Genomic DNA, 17673 nt, shown 5'->3' on the forward strand with positions numbered 1-17673 from the left:
GGGCTGCCCAGGGAGGTGGTGGAGTCACTGTCCCTGGAGATGTTGAAGCCAAGCCTGGCTGGGGCACTTAGTGCTATGGTCTGGTTGACTGGCTAGGGCTGGGTGCTAGGTTGGACTGGGTGAGCTTGAACGTTTCTTCCATTCTGGTTCATTCTATGGTTCTATGATTCAATGACAGCAATTCACTGCTGTCTGTCTTCACAGTTTTGTCCATCTAAAGTAGCAGAAGCTGATCTCCTAAAGGAACTCCAGCAGTATTGACATTGACATGAAAGTAGTCCCTCTCTTTCACCTCCACTGAACTCTTACAGTGAATTCAGGGCCTACTTAAAGAGAGGGAGGGCTTTAGCCCTTGTCTGCAGTGGGAACAGAACTTGAAGACTGGCAACTACTGCCCACTTGCAAGGCAGCTCTGAATGTCTTGGCAAATGCTGTTCAGAAGCGCTGTCAATTTGACACTGCTTCCTTCTCAGGACTGAAAGCCAAGTTCAGGACAGTTTATGTCTTCTTAAATAGAGCAGATTTGGGTGGCAACTACAGCAAGCATTTAAATCTCCTTGGAAAATGGATTATGGCTTAATGAGGCTTTTTCAGGTTAAAGCTGTTATTTATTCTTGATATTTGTATTTGTTACTGTCATATAGGAGTCAAAGAAACATCAATGCCTTGCATCTTGAACTGTCTTTTAGGATGGAATAGCCTGAAATTTGTCTCAAGTGAATCAGGTCTCACTTGAGTGGCAGGAATATACCAATATCAGATATTCCAGTTATGCTTCAAGATGCAACACATGCTGAAAACTTAGAGGATGTCAAGAACCATAAAAAATGTTGTGCTTATCTGTTCAATATATGAACAAATATCCAGATTACAGTTCCAATAAATCAGCAGTACAAAAAGGGAGAAAAGAGACAGGGAGACAGGCATATGTTTTCAGTAAGTGTCTTCATAGAGAAAAAAAAGGAGAAAAGTAAAAATTCAGCTCATGAATTGAAAGAAAAGACAGGAAGAAAGGGACCTGGGGGTACTGATAGATAGTAGGCTGAAGATGAGGCAGCAGTGCCCAGGTGGCCAAGAGAGCCAATGGCATCCCGGCTTGGATCAGGAGCAGTGTGGGCAGCAGGACAAGGGAGGTTATTCTGCCCCTGTGCTCAGCACTGCTCAGGCCACCCCTTGAGTGCTGTGTCCAGTTCTGGGCTCCTCAATTCAAGAGAGATGTTGAGGTGCTGGAAGGTGTCCAGAGAAGGGCAGCAATGCTGTTGAGGGGCCTGGAGCACAAACCCTGTGAGGAGAGGCTGAGGGAGCTGGGGGTGTGCAGCCTGCAGAAGAGGAGGCTCAGGGCAGACCTCATTGCTGTCTACAACTACCTGAAGGGAGGCTGCAGCCAGGTGGGGTTAGTCTCTTCTCCCAGACACCCAGCAACAGAAGAAGGGGACACAGTGTCAAGCTGTGCCAGGGGAGGTCTAGGCTGGATGTTAGGAGGAAGTTGTTGTCAGAGAGAGTGATTGGCATTGGAATGGGCTGCCCGAGCAGGTGCTGGAGTCACCGTCCTTGGAGGTGTTGGAGCAAAGCCTGGCTGGGGCACTTAGTGCCATGGTCTGGTTGATTGGCTAGGGCTGGGTGCTAGGTTGGCCTGGCTGATCTTGGAGGTCTCTTCCAACCTGCTTGATTCTATGATTGTATGAAATGTCTCTCCGAAATGGAAGAGTATAAAAGAGGAAAGGGTGTAAAATATTCCCCTTTTCCCTTCCTCCTCTTCTGAAGTATTTGGGGTAATATATCTTACTTGTGCTGCAATCCTTTGCTATTATTCATGCAATGCTGCTCTGGTTTGTATCGTTGTAAGTATCTTCATTCTGAATCGATAACCACAGTGCCTCCTTTTTCTTCTGTGAAGTAGATTTGTTGGTTTTGAAAGCACTTCTGTCGTTTCATTAAACTGTTGAAAAAGAATTCTACTTAGAAACAGTTTTGCTAATGCTCTGGAATAAGAGGTGTTCTTTCTATATGCTCTTGCTGATGTCTTTTGATGTTATGTTTTTGGTTAGTAAGTATGAGGGTCCCAGTGTCAAACATTAATGTGCGTTTGCTCACGTGGAGCCAAGATAACCTTTCTTACAAAGGATTTCAGGAGGAGATCTGAGTTTTCCTGGGTACTCAGAGCAACTTTTCTGAACATCTAAGGCTGCTACACTCTACCTTATGCCCTGGAAGAAAAGAGTTTATTAATTTGTTCTTTATATGTTAAGGTTAGTTACTGTAGTTGCTTCCAGCTATAAACCACTAAGGTGCACCAGAGCTAATAAGATTATTTCTTGTCTTGCTGCATGGATAAGCAAACAAATGACCCAAAACCACCTTATCTGGACTGTATCTTCCTAGCAGAACATTCTATGCTGATCTTTTTGCTGATGTTGATGGATAAACAACCAACCAACCCCAAACCACCTTATCTGCACTATATCTTCCTAGCAGAACATTTTATTTTGATCTTTGTGCTTATGTTGATGTTGACCAACATGGATTAATGTTTTTGTTCCCCAGCCTTCCAGACAGTTTACTGTAGAGGAATATGACAGAATCACAAAATTAACCAGGTTGGAAAAGACCTTAGAGATCATTGAGTCCAACCTATCACCTAACACCTTCTAATTAACTAAATCTTGGCACTAAGTGCCTCATCCAGTCTCTTTTTAAGCATTTTTAGGGAAGGTGACTCCAGCACCTCCTGAGCACAAACTTACCTGGAAATTCATGAGGAATTAGTTCAGGACCTGCTGAGCCACCTGGACACCCACAAGTCCATGGGACCAGATGGGATGCATCCCAGGGTGCTGAGAGAGCTGGCAGCTGAGCTGGCCAAGCCACTCTTCATCATTTTCCAGCAGTCCTGGCTCACCAGAGAGGTCCCAGGAGACTGGAAACTGCCAACTTGGTCCCCATCCACAAGAAGGGTTGGATGGAGGAACCTGGGAAATACAGACCTGTCAGCCTGACCTCAGTGCCAGGGAAACTGATGGAGCAGGTTATCATGGGGGCAATAACTGCGCACCTGAGGGATGGCAAAGGGCTCAGGTCCAGCCAGCATGGGTTTAGGAAGGGCAGATCCTGCCTCTCCAACCTGATCTCCTTCTATGCTCAGGTGACTGCTTGGTGGCTGTGGGGAGGCCTGTGGATGTGGTCTGTCTGGACTTCAGCAAGGCCTTTGACACTGTGCCCCACAGCAAACTGCTGGCTAAGCTGTCAGCCCATGGCTTGGATGGCAACACTCTGTGCTGGGTTAGGAACTGGCTGGAGGGCTGAGCCCAGAGAGTGGTGGTGAATGGTGCCACATCCAGCTGGCAGCTGTCACTAGTGGTGTCCCTCAGGGATCAGTGCTGGGCCCCATCCTCTTTAACATCTTCAGAGGTGATCTGGATGAGGGCATGGAGTCAGTCATCAGCAAGTTTGCAGATGACACCAAGCTGGGGGCAGATGTGGCTGGGTTGGAGGGCAGAAGGGCTCTGCAGCAGGACCTTGACCGCCTGGACAGATGGGCAGAGTCCAATGGGATGGGGTTCAATAGCTCCAAGTGCAGGGTGCTGCACTTTGGCCACAACAACCCCATGCAGAGATACAGGCTGGGGTCGGAGTGGCTGGAGAGCAGCCAGACAGAGAGGGATCTGGGGGTGCTGATTGATACCCACCTGAACATGAGCCAGCAGTGTGCCCAGGTGGCCAAGAGAGCCAGTGGCATCCTGGCCTGCATCAGGAATGGTGTGGTCAGCAGGAGCAGGGAGGTCATTCTGCCCCTGTACTCTGCACTGGTTAGACCACACCTTGAGTACTGTGTCCAGTTCTGGGCCTCCCAGTTTAGGAAGGACACTGAGATGCTTGAGCATGTCCAGAGAAGGGCAACGAGGCTGGGGAGAGGCCTTGAGCACAGCCCTACGAGGAGAGGCTGAGGGAGCTGGGATTGGTTAGCCTGGAGAAGAGGAGGCTCAGGGGAGACCTTATTGCTGTCTACAGCTACCTGAGGGGTGGTTGTGGCCAGGAGGAGGTTGCTTGATAGCGGTTTGTTTTAAAACAAAAAAGCTCTTGAAGGTACAGATGTGATGTTTAATAGCTCTTTCTCAAATGCTGTCTTAGCACCTGCTCCTTTCTCACTGTCACATTGAAGTGAATTTTAAGTAACCACTCTGAAAACATGCAGCGTCAGGCTGTGGAGTAAAACTGAGATGTTGCGATACTGGAAGGTGTCCAGAGAAGGGCACCAAAGCTGGTGAGAGGCCTAGAACACAAGGCCTATGAGAAGAGGCTGAGGGAGCTGGGGGTGTGCAGCCTGGAGAAGAGGAGGCTCAGGGCAGACCTCATTGCTGTCTACAACTACCTGAAGGGAGGCTATAGCCTAGTGGAGTTGGTCTCTTCTGCCAGGAAGCAGCAACAGAACAAAGGGACACAGTGTCAAGTTGTGGCAAGGGAGGTCTAGGCTGGATGTTAGGAGGAAGTTGTTGTCAGAGAGAGTGATTGGCATTGGAATGGGCTGCCCAGGGAGGTGGTGGAGGCACCATCCCTGGAGGTGTTGAAGGAAAGCCTGGATGGGGCACTTGGTGCCATGGTCTGGTTGATTGGGCAGGACTGGGTGCTAGGTTGGCCTGGATGATCTTGGAGGTCTCTTCCAACCTGGTTGATTCTATGGTGAAAATGCAGGGCAATCAGCTCTGTAATATCTCTCCATCTGCAGAAAGAATCTACATATCCACCTCATTATTTGACGTTGTAAATGGTTGGATGAGCATTGCTTCTCCCAAAATCTGATACAATAATCAAAACCAGAGGTGACCTCTAAGGTGACACAGTCAAGCTTTCTGCCAGTAATGGACTGTTCCTTGCAGTTCAGCTTCTAGTGACCTTGGAAATGACGAGCCTGATAAAATGGTAATGAAAAAACAAAAGCTTTAAACCTTTAGAAGTAGCCAAAGTGGCCCTGTCCCAGTGAGAAACTGGGTTGTGGATGTGAGAATCTCCACGTGTATTGCTCCTCAGTTGCAGTTTTCAAGTGATCACAATTTTCATCTACGCTTGCTTGCTTGTTTTGTGGTGGTTGCAATGAAGGGCTTGGGGGGGGTGAGCTTATTTTAGTATGATAGGAATTTCTTTATCCAATTAACAATTTTTATTACAGATAAAAAAATAATTCATCAGCTTGCCTAGCCCCCTGACTGCAATATTTCCTTCACATCCCTGCACATTTATTCTTTCAACATTTTTAGCTTTGTAGAAAGGGGAAATGAGAAAAAAAAAAACCCAGATTCACACTTTTCCCCCTACCAACCCTCTTGGTTAATTAATTCGTGCCTGGAAACTGAAGAATTCCTGAAGAGACACATCTTCTTTTAGTTTGCTTCTAAGTAGGCCAGTATTAGTTTACTTTGTTGATGTAGTGTATTGGAAATTAATGGTCGTTATAAATCATTAATATTAATTTCTGTATGAATATTTTCTCAATAATATTCAAATATTTGGGAAAATTCCCTGAAATTTTTTTGATTTTCAGTAGACAGGAAGTAATTGCATAGAATTACACAGTTTAAACAATCAGAACTTGGAAAATAGTAACACTAAACCAAGAAAAATTCTGACTGGGCTTGTGGAGTCTTGGCTTTTACTCCAGCAAATGTATCACAGAATCACAGTATCATCAGGGTTGGAAGAGACCTCATAGATCATCAAGTCCAACCCTTTACCACAGAGCTCAAGGCCAGACCATGGCACCAAGTGCCACGTCCAGTCCTGCCTTGAACAGCTCCAGGGACGGCGACTCCACCACCTCCCCGGGCAGCCCATTCCAGTATCCAATGACTCTCTCAGGGAAGAACTTTCTCCTCTCTCCTCACCTCCAGCCTAAATCTCCCCTGGCACAGCCTGAGGCTGTGTCCTCTTGTTCTGGTGCTGGCCACCTGAGAGAAGAGAGCAAGCTCCTCCTGGCCACAACCACCCAATGTACTCACGACTCTTGGACCCTGAGTAAGTCTTCCGTATCAAAACACATTCAAACTCACAATAATGATCCCAGGGTAAAATCCAAAATATTCCAGGCAGAGGGAAGGAGAGCTGAGCTGCTGCTAAGCTGGCAGGTGTGAGCTGCATACACATGGCCACCTTTAAAGAGCCACAGACAATGAGAGGCAGGAAGGCAGGATGCAGAAAGGTGGTTTCTAAATCATCCCCCTTTGAATACTTCAGTTTGAAAATCAAACTGGCCAATAGGCACCAGCACCATTGTTCTGGCCAATGGATTCAAAGCTTCCTGCCTCCTTGGACCATGCAGGCATGCCAAGGACAGCACAAGACAGCCGACACGTGGTGCTAAGCCCCCCTAGCCCTCAAGGCTCTGCTGGGGCCAAACCCCTATTGTTTGCTCATCTAACTCCACTCCCAGACCCATAAAACAGGAGGAGGAGAGCGAGGTTTAACTCTTCCTGGCAGAATTTATGCCCTATCAGGGCATGTAGGCAATAAAGAGCAGTCCCAACATACATCTAATGAAGATGATGGAATCTGGCCGCACTTTTAAGAAGGAGGCAGCAAAGGCAAGCTTCCATCAGAAAGCTATTTACAGTTCTGGCTGAAAATTATTTAAGGAGGCTGTTAAAAGCTGGGCAGATGGGGAAAAGTTCCCTTCCCGTTGCACCCATTTGATATGTGGTAATTTCTTCACTAAGGGCCCCTCCTGTGAGCTGTCCTTTGGGGTGTGCAGTATCCATCCTCTCTTTTCTGGGCTCTGGCACCCCTAACTGTTGTATTCACAGACACCAGATCTCAATTGGAGAGGAAAGGTGTTTTGCAGCTGCCAACTTGCTTAAAAGAGTGCTTAAGAGACAAAGCCTAATTGGACTGTGTCTGGCAAAAAAAAATTCTCTCTGTGCTGTTTATTCAGATGTTTAAAGGATTGGGTTCTGTGAAACAGAGAAAGAGTGAGAACCCTTATTAAAGAGATTCTTGCAAAGTTTGTACAACAAAACTGGAGAACTACTTTAAAGCAGTGTTTTTCCTTGCACTAATGCTGGTCATGAATGCTCTGACTTAGCTGGAAGTAATGCCTGACTCTACCATTCCACTACAGCAACTTAACGTTCTGTGTAGGCTGATCATTTGTTCAACAATATTTGGTAAATTCTTTTAAGGGCTGCCAGTATATATTTTTGAAGCTTAGTTAATAAGAACAGCTGCCAGCAGACTCGAGGCTAAAAGAGGTAAAAAATATCTGCAGAAGGCAAGATTTTACTTCAAAAGATCAGTGTGACAAAGCGCTACTATTGCTGGTATAATCACTTTCTTTTGGGGGGGATGCTAATAGAGACTGGGTTTCTTGTCTTCACAGCCCCTACTGAGCCTTTGCTGTGCAAATTTGCTGATGGAGGGCAAAAGAAGCGCCAGAATCAAAGCAAATACACACAGAATGGAAGGCCGTGGCCTAGAGAAGGAGAGGTAAGTGACACGCAGCAATTACTTCCCTGGGGTTTGGCAGAAGTAAGCTGCAGACCTTAAGGTCTACCTTTCAGGAACATGAAGAAATTGCACCAAAAATGCACTAGTTTCAAGCAGGAAAAACTGTGTAAGCATGGGGGAGAGGGAGGCTTATAGTAACATACAGAGTGTAAAGTCACAGCAACAGACAATTTCAGAGCTTAGTGTGGAGTTTTGTGTACCCTTGTGTTGGGAACAGTAATGTTAAATGTAGTGATTCTATAGAATCAGTGGGCAGGCGAGAGTGCAGGAGCTCAGTAAGTGCTGAGTTGAGATAAAGTGGAAGGTTGGAATGACCTTAGAGAATGGTGTAACAAATATAAGCAAATGTGAGGCTGGAGACTGTGCTTTTCACCTATCTCTGCTGACTTGGATTGCTCAGACACAATGTAGTGTTGCTGAGAGAATATGATGAATGTCTACACCAGTTAGTATGTAATTTCTAACACAAGTACCTGTAACCAATTGCAGTTTAATACAATGTGTGGCCTTCTGATGAAAGGTCTAGAAACACATGTTTGGAATGCAAGAAATGGATTGGATTGGCTTCCATTAAGCATCACCCCATCTCTTCTGATGCCTGTGGCATTGAAGCCCGTGGCACCCTTGTCTCACTGTGAGCACTCTGCAGCCAGATCTGAGCCCAGTGTTCTCGTACTGGTGTGCCATCAATAGAATCATAGGATCATAGAATCAACCAGGTTGGAAGAGACCTCCAAGATTATCCAGTCCAACCTATCACCCAGCCCTAACCAATCAACCAGACCATGGCACTAAGTGCCTCATCCAGGCTTTTCTTGAAGACCCCCAGGGACGGTGCCTCCACCACCTCCCTGGGCAGCCCATTCCAATGCCAATCACTCTCTCTGTGAAGAACTTCTTCCTAATATCCAGCCTATACCTACCCTGGCACAACTTGAGACTGTGTCCCCTTGTTCTATACTCATGGCTTACCTTGTATAAGCTCCAAATGAATTTATACTTAAGCAACTCAACAGTTATTTCCTCCAGCAATTCCTGTTGTTAAAATATCTTTGGGGAGTACCTAGGTTATTAGAAAAGGGAGAGATGCACTTGCACATTGAAACGTACAGTCTGTATCAAAGTGTTGCCAGAGCTTATCTCAGTTGGGTTCTTCATCCTGTAGAAGTCGCAATAGTTTACAGTAGCCTCAGCTTCATCATGTACATAAAGTTAAAAAAGAAGGAACTCTAGCAGTTGCAAAGTCTGCCACTGGATGTGGGAATGCAACGCGAGAAGGAATAATAACAAGCAGACTGAGCATTCTGACCTTGGTTCCCACAGCTGCAGGATACCTTATCTGGGGAAAGGATAGATAAGTAGGTGTCTGGTTAATGAGAAAAACAAGGCATAATGTATGTAAAAGACTGGGTGGTTCTTGCCTGGGTTATGCTAACATGTAGGTGTGTGCTCTATGCTCAAGTCTATATAAACGGAGTCAGAATGATTAGTAAAGGTCTCTGGTAAGGTTCATGTGGAATCCATGTGGCATTGCTCCAATCATCACAGTATCCCAGTATCATCAGGGTTGGAAGAGACCTCACAGATCATCAAGTCCAACCCTTTACCACAGAGCTCAAGGCCAGACCATGGCACCAAGTGCCACGTCCAGTCCTGCCTTGAACAGCTCCAGGGACGGCGACTCCACCACCTCCCCGGGCAGCCCATTCCAGTGTCCAATGACTCTCTCAGTGAAGAACTTTCTCCTCACCTCCAGCCTAAATCTCCCCTGGCGCAGCCTGAGGCTGTGTCCTCTTGTTCTGGTGCTGGCCACCTGAGAGAAGAGAGCAACCTCCTCCTGGCCACAGCCACCCTTCAGGTAGTTGTCTGTGTGGCGTTGTCCGTTTGACCTCCTGCAAAGGCAGCAACTGGACCTTCCTCCCTGTGTGCTTGCACATGAAGTGACTCCAAATACTCTTCTTGAATGTAATTTTTTGATAAAGGCACTTGAATACAGGAGGTAGATCTGGTCAGGGTATCTTATGCATGGTTATAGCTACAAGGGTTGATGGACTTATTTCTATTCTAGACTTTGGAAAAAGAAGTTTGTTGATCAGTCATGACTTGGTATGGACTTTTCTGTGTCAGTTTTGGTTTTTCTTTCTTTCCCCCCACCCCTTTTGTGTGTGTGTGTGTGTGCATGAGCTTTGCTATATTTACTTTGATTTTACAAAGCAAATGAACAAGAAAACTTATTTAATGTTTCTAAATTATTTTTTTCCAGAGAGCTTCTGCATTTTTGCAACTACTTTTATTTTGCCAGCCGATACCTTTCAGACCACTACCTTATGACATATATACTCTAGGACAATTGATGAGCTCCTAAAGCAAAGAGAAAGACCTATTGAAAGCATAGAAATTTTTCCTTCCAGCAGGGTGGTTATTGTACACTGTTCCAAAATATTTGTGGGATGGAAGTGACAGTGTGACAGCCACATTTGCAACAAGACAGTGAAGAAGTCTTCAAAGGTTCGTTGCAGCCTGTTATGCTGTGTGTCTGTTGTGGAGGGGGCAAATTAATTGGTGAGAAAGGATATTCTATAAAAGTATATAATTTATTGGCTTCAATATTCTGAACTCTTGCCACCCCCAACCACTGAATTTTAATGTTAATATTTATTCTTACACGGTTATGGAAGACATTCTAGGAATAACTTCAAACAGTAACAGAAGATCATGTTGAGATGGTGCTAGAGGGTAGTCATATTCAGATTCTGTCTGTAAAACATTTGACTTAATTTACCCCTAAATCCCAATTGACAAGTCTAGAGGTAGGTGATATATCTGCAAAAGTTCAGTAACTGAAGATGCATCTGGGAAATAGAAACCAGCTTCAAATTGTGTTCAGATTGAACGAAGAGCTGCAACTTAAAATTTACAACATAATCTTTATTGCAGATTTACTGAAATTTTTGGCTTTTCAGAAATAAAATCTCTTGATATGCATATTAAAGAGCAGCTTTACTTGAAATGTATCTGGTAAAAAGGGATAAAACTCACATAAAATCTAAAACCAAATTAAATTCCTTGCATCTGCCCCAAATTTCTTATTGTTTACATTTAATATTCTGAACTCTCACCACCCCCAACCACTGAATTGTAATATTAATATTTGTTCTACATGGTTATGGAAGACATTCTAGGAATAACACCAAACAGAATTTGTCAGTAACTAGCAAACATTCAAACTATAAACAGAGAGAGGAATTTCCCCACAGCCAAATGCCACTTAGGGTCAATATGCTGATTGCCCAGTAGATGGGCCCAAGCTCTTTCTGCTCTATGGCAGAAGGCAGTAGAGGATTACAGAGGCATTAAAGCATTTATTCACAAATTCTTATTAATTATCAAGCACCCTCTGGGGCTACATCACAGCCTATACAAGTGTCCAATCTTCAGGAACTCTGCCTGTGGACTTTGAGGCTGGAATCCTCCCAGCTTCAGGGGAAAGGACAGTCTCTGTCCTTGTTCTCCTGGCTTCTTCTGGCAGGACCTCAGGTGCAGAGGCAGGATGTCATGCAGTCTCAACAGGATGTTGCATTGACCACACAGGCCAATCATGTGCAGACAAGCCAGGGTCTGCTTCTGGTAACTCATGACAGTGGAGTTTAGCAGACAGTGATAAGGCAGCGGGCGTGCAATAGAGTGCATGGCTGCATGGGTGACTGAGCTCCACAGAGAATAGTAGCAAGCAGTGAAGCAAGCAGACAGGCAAGCATTAGAGTGAGCAATAGAGGTGAGCATGTTGTTTGTCTGTGTACTCCTATTTATCAAATATGGGCCAAGATTAATGGCTTCTTGGCCACCAGAATGACCAATCAGCTTGGCAGTTAACCAAAGCATACCATAATAGGCAAGATCCACAAGCCTGCTCCCTGCCAAATATGAGAAGAGCACAGGCCTTGCACCTGGTGGGCCATAAGCTAGGTGCGTGGGCTTATACAACCACAATACACAACCTGGGTCCTGGGCAGTCCAGGCTTTATGGCACCAGGCCTATTGTGTCTGCTTATGTGTTCACCTCTGGTGTGGGCAGAAAAACATGTCCAGGCAAGACAAAGCCTGTATAAGCCTATTTTGGGCCTATGGTCCCTCCATGACAGTGTCTGAGAAACTGGAGACATATTCTCAGCAGCTGTATGGTTTGCCATGTTAAAAGATCTACTGAGGAACAAGTGTCCCAAGAATTACTTCAAGCAGTAGACTCAGAGCTTAAAAAATGAAGGTCAGTATAGGGGAGACAATAACCCCTCTATAAGGTCAACAATTGATATTTTAAAGACTTCTAAAGCTCTGTTTGAATCATAGATGCCATCATAGCTATTTTCTCCACTGTTCTATACTTCCTTTAGTTCAAATCAATAAACAAAGTACATAAAGCCAAAGCAAACGAGCTACCATTATAGCTATGGCCTTGCAAAAGCAGCTTGTTTTCAGCATACATAGTTTATTTACTGCTAGTGGAGTGGCTTATAGTAAGCAAAGTTATATCCCTGCGATGTAGAGGCAGGATGTGTTTGGCATGTTTATAGTATCAATATTTAAAAGCTAATTTGCAGGAGACATCATTCCTTATTGTTGTCAGGTTAGCTGCAGAGCTCTTGTTACATATACTTGGTGTTCCCCAAGGATCAGTACTGGGCCCAGTCCTGTTCAATCTCTTTATTGATGATCTGGATGAGGGCATTGAGTCCAGCATCAGTAAGTTTGCAGATGACACCAAGCTAGGAGCAGGTGTGGAGCTGTTGGAAGGTAGGAGAGCCCTGCAGAGGGACCTGGACAGGCTGGATGGGTGGGCAGAGGCCAATGGGATGAGATTTAACAAGGCCAAGGGCAGGGTTCTACACTTTGGCCACAACAACCCCAAGCAGCGCTATAGGCTGTGGACTGAGTGGCTGGAGAGCAGCCAGGAGGAAAGGGACCTGGGGGTACTGATAGATAGTAAGCTGAAGATGAGCCAGCAGTGTGCCCAGGTGGCCAAGAGAGCCAATGGCATCCTGGCCTGCATCAGGAGCAGTGTGGCCACTAGGACAAGGGAGGTTATTCTGCCCCTGTACTCTGCACTGGTCAGGCCACCCCTTGAGTACTGTGTCCAGTTCTGGGCCCTTCAATTCAAGAAAGGTTTTGAGGTGCTGGAACATGTCCAGAGAAGGGCAACAAAGCTGGTGAGGGGCCTGGAGCACAAATCCTATGAGGAGAGGTTGAGGGAGCTGGGGGTGTGCAGCCTGGAGAAGAGGAGGCTCAGGGGTGATCTTATTACTGTCTACAACTACCTGAAGGGGCATTGTAGCCAGGTGGGGGTTGGGCTCTGCTGCCAGGCAACCAGCAATAGAACAAGGGGACACAGTCTCAAGTTGTGCCAGGGTAGGTCTAGGCTGGATATTAGGAGGAAGTTGTTGGCAGAGAGAGTGATTGGCATTGGAATGGGCTGCCCAGAGAGGTGGTGGAGGCACCGTCCCTGGGGGTCTTCAAGAAAAGACTGGATGAGGCACTTAGTGCCATGGTCTGGTTGACTGGATAGGGCTGGGTGCTAGGTTGGACTGGATGATCTTGGAGGTCTCTTCCAACCTGGTTGATTCTATGATTCTATGATTCTACTTTACAAATCATATATAGCTGCAGACTCAGAAATTTCTATTTCAGGCTAGAGATGTTTTCTTAGATTTGTTCTGTTTACTGCCACCTTACTGCACTTGGGATATTCACTACTCAGAGCATCAAAGAAGGCATGTTTTCTCTTAGGGTCACTCATTTATTAGATTTCTTCTCCACTGTTGTTAATTTTCTCCTTTACCACATAAAATCTTTCCATGTAATCACTCTCATATTTAATGCACAGTAGGGTTTTTCTAACTCTTTGCCCTTTAATGATCTTACTGTAATCACAATTGTCTTGGGTTCAAATGCAAGTTCCCAGAGACTCTAATAAATTTAATAGACCCAATGACAATTTATAGAATTTATAGAGTGCCCTCCCCTCTTCCCCCTCCTTTTCCAAAAAGACAGGGAGAGAGAGAAAGGAAAGCACACCCAAATAAATCAATCTCACTCGATTTGGAAGTAAAAAAGGAAAAGTTTAACAATAACTTAGAAAAGGTATTGGAGGTAGGGGAGTTTACAAAGGATAAGGAAGGGAAAACAGCAAAATACAAACAGGGATGGATACAACCCGAGCAATGTGATGGTGTCTCTGCCTCGTGGCTGCCACGTGGTGTGCTGGTATGCAGTGTGAGTGTGTGGGTCAAGAGGTAGCGAAGGAAAAAGAGGATGAAACAGGAAACTCCTCTGTCTTTTATACCACAGGAAGTGGGGGGAGTGGGCTAACCATCACCTGGAGTGTGGCCCACCCCTGGGGAGGGGCCAAGACCCCTAGGGTCAGGTTCAGGATTACTCCCCCAGGAGTGTTAACCCTGTACAACAATGGACCTTTCACTTGTTCCCTGAGTAGCAGCACTTGGGTAACCTTGCTACAATTTCTGCTATCAACTTTGATTTCTTTTGACGTGAGCAGGTAATGAGTAGGAAAAACTAATTTATGTATGACCAGTGTCATAGTTCTGATTGCAAACAGCATCTGGAAATATTCCCTGCCTCTCTGCTTATTCTCTTGTTCTCTTCCCCAAAGAAAAACATTAAAAATTTGTCCAAGAGATTACTCTCTCAGCATTCCAACCCTGGACAAATCCTGTGGTATATAGACCAAGATGTATTTGACTGTTGTTCAGATAAGCCTTTGCATTCTTGAAGACTTATGTGATGGTTTGGGTGTTCCCCACCCCCCAACACTTATGAAAATCACCCAGACTGGACTCAGCCACCCTGGAAAATTGAATGAAGCTTTATGTTTACAGCTTAGCACAATACACAAGCAGGTATTTACAATCTATACAGCTATAGACAGAAATAGACAAGTTAAAGGTAATACAGAAACACAACAGCCCTCCCAGAAACCAGAGCCCCCAGGAGGGGCTCCCAACCACCCTTCCACCTTCTCCCCACCCCTCTACCTTACCTCAGACTTTGCCTTACGTTCAAGGTGAGTTTGGAGAGTTGGCCAGGGGGGTTAGGATGCAGATAAATTAGACAGCAAGTAAAGTTAGAGAGAGAAGTTCATGCAGCCCCAGAGCCCAGAGAGCAACTCTGTTATCGATATTTGTGTTCTTGTTCTTATCCATCTCAGCAAGCCTATGAGTGCAGCAGACATCAGCATTGTTTCCTTTTCACAGCCTGTAATCTTATTCTTCTCACCAAAATCACCCAGCTAGGCTCAAACCAGCACAACTTACATGAAGGGCATTTCTAAAACTTCTGAGGATTAACTAGCATAAACACTGAGTGTGCTCAAGGATTAGTGCTCATTCAGGCAGCCCTCAGAGAAATGGCACTAACACTTCTGGCACTGGCTTCAAATTGGAGCATGCAAAGTAGGCAGACAGCCATGCTTGGTACCCTGCTGTAGGAAGGAAATGGCAAGAGGTTTAGGAGGGAGGAGAGGCTTTGCTGCAGTGTTACTTCTGGCCAAGCTGTTCTCAGAGGTTTTGCTCTCTTGTATAGAGAGCTTCTGCAGAATTTTGTAAGAGAGAATGATGGGGTTTGGTAAAGTTTTCAAGCTGTGCTGCAGAATGTAGTAGAAAATGTTATTCCAGTCATGCATTTTTGTGCATCGCTTCGTGACCAAATAGAAATACTTTGGCTGGCTTTTAAATTGGCTTGCTATTAAGTCATGTATTTAGGAGCACACTGAATTTCTCTAGGGCTTTTCAGGGTTTTTTGGAGTTTGGAGATTTGAGGGTTTTGTTTGTGGGTTTGTTGGTGGGTTTTGGGCAGGGTTTTTTTGGTACTTGATTATTTGTCCAGTTGTAACTAGAGGAAAATGCCTGACCTTGGATAGCACTTTCTAGTCCTTACCATTCCACTTTTGTTTGAAGCCTCAGGAAATACTCAGCAGATTTACTGAGCCATGTGAAGGTTTGTGATGGCTGACCAGTTCTGGACTAAGGAGCAAGGCTGTCATATTAGTATCTAACATACAGGTGCAATAAACGTGCAGCGAAACCTGCAGGTGTTAGAAATAGAAGTTGAATTCTGCCCTAATAACTGACACCATTTCTGTGCCAAGTTCCTTTTTGTTTCTTAACTCTAGCTCTTTCTGAGACACAGTAGTTTCAACTAGCACTCAGTTCTGGAACTTCCCCTGAGAAGATCATGTTGAGATGGTGCTAGAGGGTAGTCATATTCAGATTCTGTCTGTAAAATATTTGACTTAATTTACCCCTAAATCCCAACTGACAAGTCTAGAGGTAGGTGATATATCTGCAAAAGTTCAGTAACTGAAGATGCATCTGGGGAATAAAAACCAGCTTCAAATTGTGTTCAGATTGAATGAAGAGCTGCAACTTAAAATTTACAACATAATCTTTATTGCAGATTTACTGAAATTTTTGGCTTTTCAGAAATAAAATCTCCTGATATGCAATTTAAAGAGCAGCTTTACTTGAAAGGTATCTGGTAAAAAGGGATAAACCTCACATAAAATCTAAAACCAAATTAAATTCCTTGCATCTGCCCCAAATTTCTTATTGTTTACATTCAATATTCTGAACTCTCACCACCCCCAACCACTGAATTTTAATATTAATATTTGTTCTACATAGTTATGGAAGACATTCTAGGAATAACACCAAACAGAACTAGTCAATAACTAGCAAACATTCAAACTATAAACAGAGAGGGGAAATTTCCCTGTGGTCAAATGCTGCTTGGGGTCAATATGCTGCTTGCCCAGCAGATGGGCCCAAGCTCTTTCTGCTCTATGGCAGAAGGCAGTAGAGAATTACAGAGGCATTAAAGCATTTATTCACAAATTCTTATTAATTATCAATCACCCTCTGGGGCTACATCACAGCCTATATAAAGTATCCAATCTTCAGGAACTCTGCCTGTGGACTTTGAGGCTGGAATCCTCCCGGCTTCAGGGCAAAGGATTCAATCTCTGTCCTTGTTCTCCTGGCTTCTTCTGGATGCTCTGTGTGTATGTCCAGGGGTTCTTCGGCAGGACCTTAGTTGCAGAGGCAGATGCTGTGCAGTCTCAGCACGGTGTCACGCTGACCACACAGGCTGATCGCATGCAGACGATCCAGGGTCTGCTCCTCGTGACTTCGCGGCAGTGGAGTTTAGCAGGCAATAATAAGGCAGCAGGCGTTCAATAGGGTGCACGGCTGCACAGGAGACTGAGCTCCGTAAAGAAAGGCAGTCTAGTCCTGGTAACTCACCACAGTGGAGGGCAGGTGTGCACAGCTGTCTGGGAGCCCATGGGAGATTCTGCAGGTGAGCAGTCAGGCAGGCAAGCAGGCATAAGCAAAGGGCAGAAGGTAAGAGCACGTTGTTTACCTGTGTACCCCTATTTATCAAATATGGGCTGACATTAATGGCTCTTTGGACACCAAAATGACCAATCAGCTTGGCAGTTAGCCAAAAGCATACCATAATAGGCAAAAGCCACAGGCCTGGACCTTCCAAATATGGGGATCACACGGGCCTAGCACTCAGTGGGCCATAAGCTGGGCACATGGGCTTATACGACCACATTATACAACCAGGGGCCCTGGGCAGGTCAGACTTTTTGGCACCAGGTTTGTTATGCCCCTTTGTGTTCATTTATGTGTTTACCTCTGATGTGGGCAGAAAAACATATCCAGGCAAGGCAAGGCATGTATAAGCCTAATTGGGTCTATAAGCCCTCCACGACAGGCTAACGTTTTTGTTTTCAAATAGACCAAAGGTTAACCTCCATATCCTTCCCCTCTTTCCCTTCCCCCTTTCCCCCTTTTTGCTTCTGTTTTCTCTCAACATCAGTTGGTGAAATATGTAAACATGGGTTCAATTCTCTCTTCAAAAGTTATGCCATAGCCATTTGGGAATGTTGCTTTTATTGTTTCTCTTTTTACCCCCTACTCATTAGAGTTTTGTTTAATGCAAACAGTAATTCAGACAGGAAAACATATAGTAGGAAATTTGAGAGACTTCCTGATTTCCTTGTAAAGTCAGTACAAGTGAAGGGCTGAAGCAGTTGATTCTGATGTCAATCATCCCTTCTTTACCAGCAGCAGGCATTTGGAAATGATTAATAAATCTGTACCAGGC

General features: G+C 45.0%; 1 protein-coding gene across 11 annotated transcripts in view; it reads left to right on the top strand.

Moving 5' to 3' along the window:
• The window catches only part of RBMS3 (RNA binding motif single stranded interacting protein 3), a 599905-nt gene that overhangs the window by 457165 nt on the left and 125067 nt on the right, over positions 1 to 17673 (top strand). For all 11 annotated transcript variants that reach the window (XM_064169766.1, XM_064169760.1, XM_064169764.1 and 8 more), the window contains one exon: positions 7364 to 7470. In XM_064169766.1, coding sequence (XP_064025836.1) covers positions 7364 to 7470 — 107 coding nt within the window. The remainder of the gene's footprint in view (positions 1 to 7363; positions 7471 to 17673) is intronic.

The sequence above is a fragment of the Pogoniulus pusillus genome, chromosome 32 (genome assembly GCF_015220805.1).
Source record: "Pogoniulus pusillus isolate bPogPus1 chromosome 32, bPogPus1.pri, whole genome shotgun sequence".
In the NCBI taxonomy this organism is placed as follows: Eukaryota; Metazoa; Chordata; class Aves; order Piciformes; family Lybiidae; genus Pogoniulus; species Pogoniulus pusillus.